Raw genomic sequence first — 8,076 nt, 5'->3', positions numbered from 1 at the left:
GGATAATGGTGGAATTTCAGAAAAGTGGAAAACTGGAGTGATTATAAAAATACCAAAAAAGGGAGATTTAAGTGTGTGTGGCAACTGGAGGGGGATAACTTTGATACCTGTCGTTGCAAAAGTCTTTTCCAAAATCATGTTGGTCAGAATAAAGCCAATAATTGACAGATTTTTAAGAGAAGAACAAGCGAGATTTGGAAAGGGTCGAGATTGTAATGATCAGATTATTATTGTAAGTCATCTAATGCAACAAGCTAATGAGATGAAAATGCCACTTAGTATTGTGGATTTTGAAAAGGCGTTTGATAGTGTTTCACGTGGAGCTATGTTGAAAATTATGAGATTCTATGGTATACCAGAAAAGTTTGTAAATATTATTAGAAGCCTGCATGATGGTACTTTTTGTAAGGTAATGGTGGGTGGTTCTTTGAGTGATCCATTTCAGGTTAGGTCAGGAGTGATTCAAGGAGGAGTTCTTTCGCCATTGCTGTTTCTTTTGGTTATGGATTATGTTATGAGACAGGTTGTAAGGAGAACAGGTGCAGGAATTAACTGGAAAGAAAATAAGAAGCTGATGGATTTGGACTATGCTTATGATATTGTACTGATTTGCGGAAGTATTTACGAGATGCAGAGGGTGCTTGATTGTCTGGTGGAGGAAGGAGAAAAAGTGGGATTGGTAATAAATTGTGGAAAGACTGAAATGAAAGTGGAGAACCGAATTGATTGTGTAATTGGGAATAATGTGGTGAAGAACACAGAAAATTTTAAATATCTGGGAACGATTGTATCATCTAATGGATCATTAAACAATGAAATTGAGAAGAGGATTACACAGGCTTGGCGAGCTGTTGGAATGTTGAAATCTGTTTGGACTAATAATATGCTTTCGGTACATACTAAATTGAAAATTTAGAAGTCCATGTTTAGACCAATTTTAATTTATGGGCATGAGTCATGGTACAGTACAATTGCAACAGATCAGAAAGTATTAGGATTTGAGAATAAAATACTGAGAAGGATTCTTGGGGTAAAGTGGCAAGACAGAGTTACAAATGAAAGAGTAAGGGATATTACGAGAGTGGAACCAGTTCATGAATATGTGAGACTGTCTTGCTGGAAGTGGCTAGGGCACATGTACAGAAAAGAAGGCAGTTTAATACAGGATTTGCCAGAGTGGACTGCTAGAGGAAGAAGAGGTAGAGGTAGGCCGAGGGAAACCTGGTTGAGGACAATGAAAAGGCAAGCAGGAGAGGAGTGTTGGTGGGACCTGAAGGAGGTGGCAAGAGACAAATATTCGTGGTGAGAGGTCATCGAGCCCGTATGCATCCCGTGGGGTGCCACAGGAAATGATTGATTGATTGATTGATAATGGCAGAAAAACCCCTTCACTCTGCAATAGTATTAACTCAAATCACATAATACACAAGTATAATGGCAGAAAAACCCCTTCACTCCGCAATAGCGTTAACCCAACCAACTCCACGCCACCACCCCAGCACTAAGGCTCTCTGAGCTTGCCATCACCACTCCTCCCACCTTCCTCAAGAGCACCCAAACCAACCGCCACGCCTTCCGTGCTCCTTCTGGTGTGCCCCTGTCACTTGCTGATTCCTCCAGTACTGCAGGTGCCCACCTTTTCACTCTCAGGCTGGAACACCACCCATAGCCAGAAATATGGTCCTGCTCGAGATGCCACCCGGCTGGGACCGCCAATCTCCTTCCACTTTTGCCTTCTTACCACCTAGGTGCTCACATCCATCGCTATCACTGATCACCTCTGCGGCTGCCGTCTCGGCCAAAGCCCCAGGCTCCTCCCTTTTCACCAAAACCCAGGCTGTTGTGTCGTAAGAAAAAGCACGCTCTGGCATCTCCCTCAATTCCCACCAGACTCTACCTCTCCATGCCGGTATGTCCCCATGGCCTCCCAATAACCACCCGGCCCTCTTAGAACGAATTTCCCACTCATTACAATCACCCCCTCCACCTTTGTGTGTGCCCCCACGCACAGAATCTCTGCACCCAATACATCTCGATGGTTGCACCCCTTCTCGCTACGCTATCCTCTCCGATCTTCAGGGCCCTGAGTCCTCTACACTTGGGTCCACATTCCCCTTTTTCTTCTCTGCCTGTATAAACTCTTCTGCCTCCGCATTCCATCCACCACTACCGTCTTGATCTTGAAATCCTTCTAGGGGTTCTTGGGTGACTGATGAATCTCCTGGGTCACTCCCTTCTGCTTCTGGTGGCACCACTCAGAACCTCCTCAACACCTCCCCCATGTCAGGCATCTCAACCTCACTCTCCTCCTCTACCCTGACCTCACCACCTGCTTCCTCTTCTTTATCATGTACACCTCCCTCCGGTGTATCCCCTCCAGACCATGGTCGCAAATTACTTCTATGCAGAACCTTAGAAAACTCTGTCCCATCCTCTGGTCTCACTCTATAAACTCCACTGACTGCATCCAACACCTCTGTCACCACCCAAAGGTCCTCACCATACTTGGGTTGTATCTTGTACCTTCCTGAAGCTGGGTGATTACGCAGCAGAACCCTCTGACCCACCTCCAGGGTCACTGATCGCCCTTGATTTTGCCTTCTCCTCCTATTCCCTTTTCGATAATTCTCTGAGCTCCTCTTAGCTGCCTCCGATGCTGCTTGTTGAGTACATTTGAGTTTCTCCACCCACTGACTATGAGTTTGTGTCTCCGACTCCTTGCCCAAACTAAACTGATCCAGAGGAAGATGGGGTTCCGTACCAAACAGCAAGTAATGGGGACTGAACCCTTTCACGGGATGAGGGGTACTGTTGTAAATAGCGGTCAAACTGGATAAATACCGGGGCCACTGTTCCCTCTGCTCCCTACCAAGTGTCGTCAACATCGCATGTAGGGTCCGCTTAAATCTCTCACATGTACCGTTTCCTTCTGGATGATAAGGAGTCGTCTGGGATTTGATGATGTAGTACACACACATATCAGCCACCAGCTTCCTCTCAATATTCCTACCCTGATCACTGCAATTTCTCCGGAACTCCATATCGATGACATATCTCCTTCACCAGAATCTTAGCAACCACAGACGCCTTTTGATTCTTCGTTGGAAAAGCCAGAGTGAACTTGCTGATAATCAGCACATTTTCCTTACCATCCTGAGCTGGATCCAACTCTGTGAAATCAACTGTCACCACCTGCCAGGCTCTACTTGCTTCCACAGTACCCAGTTGGATTTTAGCTCTCACCCCCTCCTCTTTACCCATCACACAAACCTTACACCGGTTCACATGTTGTTTTACATCCTCATACAGCCCTTGCCAAAACGACCTCTCTCGCAACAGCTTAGTGGTCCGGGCCACCCCCTGATGACCCCACTGCTCATGTGCCATCCTCAGTACCTACTGTTTTTTACTCACTGGAAGGGCAGGTAACCACCTCCAACGACCTTGACCCTGCCCTCTCCAATATATCACAATGCCTCTCATTACCAAAACTCGTCGAACCCTCCACCATTTCTTAAATTCTTCTTGTCTTAACTGTGCCCTCAGCTCCCCAGGGTCTAGATGCTCTATCATCTGCATCTACAATTTACCCAGAATAGCATAACTCTTCTGCTCATCACGCATCTGCTGCAAATTGAGCTTCCCCCATACAGTAGTAGCAGCCACCTTAACACCTTGGTTCACTGGGACCTCCCTTTCCCACACTTCCCGTACTTCTTCCCCATCTTCTGGCATTACCTCGTGTGGTCTCTTTGACAGCCCATCTGCATTACCATTCTCCCGTCCTGGTCTATACTTGATAGTGAAATCAAACTGGCTGATGTCAGCCAGCCAACAACTCTCCACTGCCCTCAGCTTGGCTGTCTGAAGATGAGCTAATGGATTATTGTTCACCCACACTATGAACTAGTTCCCCACCAAATAATGTTTAAATTGCTCTGTCACTGCGCACTTCAAGGTAAGAAGCTCCAGTTTCCTCAAACTGTAGTTATTCATATTCCTCTCAGACTTCTTCAACCCCCGACTAGCATATGCTACTGGAAAGAGGACCCAATCATACCTCTGAGACAGTACTGCTCCCAGCCCCTCAAAGCTGGCATCCAACTCCAGCTCAAATGGCCTCTCAAAATCTGCACTTTTCAACACTGGAGCCTCTGTTAATTTTTTCTTCAACTGCTTAAATGCATTGGTCTCCTCTTTTCCCCAGAACCATACCACATCAGCTTTTGATTTCCCACCCATTTATGCATGCAATGGGGCCGCAATAGATGCAAATCCCTTTATAAACCTCCTGTAAAATGAACAAAAAGCCACAAAAGCTCTCACATCCTTCACCGTCCGCGGAACTAGCCACTCCTAAACTGCCCTGATCTTGTCTGGATCAGTGCTAATCCCTTCTTTCGAAACTACATAACCCAGGTACTGAACCTGGGGCTTCAACAGGTGGCACTTGGATGGCTTCAATTTCAACCCATATTTCTGCAGCAGACCCAACATATGTTCCACTCTCTCCATATGTTCCTCCAGTGTTCGCAAAAACACCAACAAATCATCTAAATGCACCAAAAGAGTAACAAACACCTGGTCACTAAACACATACTCCATAAAACGCCAAAACGTAGCCGGACTGTTGGTCAACCCCATGGGACACTGTATATACTGGTAGTGGCCAAACGGTGTAACGAATGCAGTTTTTGGACGGTCCTTTTCTCGCACCCTGATTTGATGATAACCGGACGCCAGATCAAATGATGAGAAATACTGGGCTTCCACCAGTGCATCCAAGGTGTCCTGAATCCTGGGTAATGGGAATGCATCTTTTATAGTTATTGCATTTAGCTTTCTGTAATCCACACACACCCGAAGGGTTCCATCTTTTTTCCGCACTACCACAATAGGGGCCGCATAGAGACTCAGACTTTCCTCAATAACCCCCTGTTCTAATAACCCTTTCACATGGGTCTTTAACTCTGTCATGATTGTAGGAGACAAGTGATGGTATGGTAGTTTAATGGGCACTTCGCTCATAAGGTGAATCTCATGCTCCACCCCTGTGGTGCAACCCAACTCCTGCTCATTCTCTGCAAAGATCCCTCTATAGTGGTAGAGTAGCTGGTCAAGCTCCCTGAGCAACTTAGAATCCGGACTGTCCTCCTCCACATGAATACCCAGTAGTTCCCGATGTCTCCTTGCCACTTCCAAGGATATTGGCTCCTCCACTGAATGACTGCCCACCCCACAACGACACACCTCCCGACCATACCCCCACTCTAGCAACTTTCCACTGCGGTCGTAAAATAATATATACTTTTCCCAAATTAGCAACCAAAAGACACCCCTTACCCCACTCAACCTGAACATAACCAGGAAACACACATAATCTCTCTGGTACCCAATACACGTCTCATTTCTCCAAAGGCTCCAGCAACACACTGTCCATATCAACTTCCCACAACCCTGGTATCAAAACCTCAACAACTTTCTTTGACCCTGCAGGAATCCTCAAATCTTGTTTGGGTTGTATCACTGCAAATCCCAAAGGGCCATTAAGCACTCTCAACCGAGACTCCACCGCACGCATATAACGGCCCCACCTTCCTTGCAATTCCCCTGACAACACCGACCCACACACACCTTGCCAACCCTGGACCAACTCTCCCAGTACATTCATACCCAACAACAAAGGAACATCAGTGCCTTGCAAGACTCCATGACTCCCCTTGTTCCTTTTTACAAACAATCCACTCTTTGATCAATTGACTCTCCACTACTATCTCCACTATCACATAACCCAAACAGGGAATCTCATTTCCACTGGCATCAGTTATCTTAATACTCATACCATGCAAGGGTACTCCCTGAGGCAACAATACTTCCCGGTACTAAGATTCAGCGATCATGCTGACCTACGTCCCAGAATCAGCAAGCGCCTCCACTGTCACCCCTTGCACTGCTACCTCAACTCTCAGGCTACTCCCAAACAGTTTAACCTTCCCCTTCTCTACTGTCCCACCAACTAAGTGAGCTCCAACCATACAAGAACCTCCCCCATTTCCCTTCTTGGGATCATGAAACTCCCCTGCATTCCGACCCCTATCACTCAAAACTTTCCGTTTTTCTCCCCGTGTGACATAACTTGCACCAAAATTGCGGGCACTGGTACCCCAGGTGACCTTCCTCCCCACACATAGCACATTGGGGACCAGGAGAAGCGCCTTGGGCCCTCCTAACCATCTCTCACTCTTAACTTTCATCCTCCACTCATACTCCTCTCTCTGTCGTTGCTCTTCGCTTCTCACTCTGTTGTTCACCTCCTGCACCAACCTTTCCCAAGACAGCCACTTCTCCTGCTGGCACCACTTAGTCATAGCCATTCCAATATTCCTATCCTTCAGGTTACGGCAGAACCACTCGCACAGTGCTGAGAGCTGCTCCTCTTCCTCTCTAGGTCTCATTTTCTGCATACGCTCCTCCAGTTCGTTCAGTGCATCAGCAAACTCCCACACAGTTTCATCTGGTAACTGCACTCTGTTACGGAATCTATCTTCTAAGTCCAGGTAACTGATTCTCCGGCCAAAGCATTCTCTAAGCACTCAAACACTTCCTCTGCAGTGCTTGCATTACTATTCCTCACCCTTGCCAGGGCAGGGTGCTCAAGAACTCTGCACAGATAATTCACAGCTTCATTGCCCCCTAACCTCATACTCTCTAGGCTCTCCCTGGCACCCATCACCCACCTCTCCAAATAATCCACCTCCTTCTCTTTACCAGAAAACTTGTCAATAACAGGTGCTGGGCAAGTATGAAGCAATTTTGCACCCCCCATGTCTGCTTGTGCTGTGGCCAACTTCTCATTAAGATCTAGTATTGTAAATGAGAGCCGCATAGCCAGCCCACTTAATTCCTTCACATCCATTTCATCACTGGCCCATCACATCACTCTTCTCCACCTTCACATCACTTGGCTCCATCTCCTTTGACACAACAGAATAGGAATCGTCCTCCACAGTCCCTGGTTCCAAAGTAAAACTTGTCATCCCTTTTGCCCTAATCCCAAGCAGGAGTTTGGCACAATTACACTCAAATATTTACAAGAAAACCTGTGTGGCCGTCAACCACGCTCTGCTACCATGTGTAATAAGGTGAAAGGGACTCTTAGTCACACCAACACAGCAGAGTTTCCCTTGAATGCACCCTCCCCTTATTAACAAACAAACTCCTGCTTTGGGTACACAAACACTGGCACAAGATACTCTATATATTAAACAGAACCTGAGTACATGAAAATAAACACGAAATCAAATTACTCCGTTCAGCACAGATAATCTCTAATTTATGACTCCAAGAAGCACAGGACTAGTGCCAACATAACAGTACACTTTTCCATGGCTAATAAGGAAAGTATTCCACTACTGGTAATTGGAAAAAAAACTCCCCACAATAGAAATATACAACACTGCACAAGTATAAAGTAGGAAAATCCCCTTACTCTGCAATAGCATTAACCCAAATCACATAAATAATACACAGGTATAATGGCAGAAAAACGCCTTCACTCTGAAATAGCATTAACCCAAATCACATAAATAATACACAGGTATAATGGCAGAAAAACCCCTTCACTCTACAATACTATTAACCCAAATCACATAAATAATACACAAGTATAATGACAGAAAAACCCCTTCACTCTGCAATAGCATTAACCCAACCAGCTTCACTCCACCACCCCAGCACTAAGCCCCTCTGAGCTCTCTAACACCACTCCTCCCACCTTCCTCAAGGTCACCCAAACACCAACTGCCACGCCTTTCATGCTCCTGCTGGTGTGCCCCTGTCACTTGCTGACTCCTCCAGTACTGCAGGTGCCCACCTTTTCACTCTCAGGCTGGAACACCACCCATAGCCAGAAATATGGTCCTGCTCCAGAGACGCCACCCGGCCGGGACCGCCAATCTCCTTTCACTTTTGCCTTCTTACCACCTAGGCGTTCACATTCATCGCTATCAATGATCACCTCTGCGGCTGCCGTCTCGGCCAAAGCCCCAGGCTCCTCCCTTTTCACCAAAACCCAGG

At 46.5% G+C, this 8,076-nt stretch overlaps 2 protein-coding genes across 2 annotated transcripts; both read right to left on the bottom strand.

Annotated features, from left to right (window-relative positions):
* Positions 1 to 3,015: 3,015 nt before the first annotated feature.
* LOC145410092 (protein NYNRIN-like) lies at positions 3,016 to 3,387 on the bottom strand. Its single transcript, XM_080280297.1, has one exon. The coding sequence runs from the start codon at positions 3,385 to 3,387 to the stop codon at positions 3,016 to 3,018; it is 372 nt and encodes a 123-aa protein (XP_080136423.1).
* A 192-nt stretch (positions 3,388 to 3,579) lies between these two features.
* On the bottom strand, positions 3,580 to 4,242 carry LOC145410091 (uncharacterized). The gene is made up of 2 exons (XM_080280296.1): positions 4,075 to 4,242; positions 3,580 to 3,864 (listed from the first exon to the last, which is right to left on the bottom strand). Exons 1-2 carry the CDS (start codon positions 4,240 to 4,242, stop codon positions 3,580 to 3,582), a joined length of 453 nt encoding a protein of 150 aa, XP_080136422.1.
* Positions 4,243 to 8,076: the final 3,834 nt, after the last annotated feature.

This window comes from Coenobita brevimanus, chromosome 84 (genome assembly GCF_032717465.1).
Source record: "Coenobita brevimanus isolate Jiangsu-jjx chromosome 84, ASM3271746v2, whole genome shotgun sequence".
Classification (NCBI taxonomy): domain Eukaryota; kingdom Metazoa; phylum Arthropoda; class Malacostraca; order Decapoda; family Coenobitidae; genus Coenobita; species Coenobita brevimanus.
Note: the sequence above shows the minus strand (reverse complement) of the source record. Positions and strands in the feature narration are given on the sequence as shown.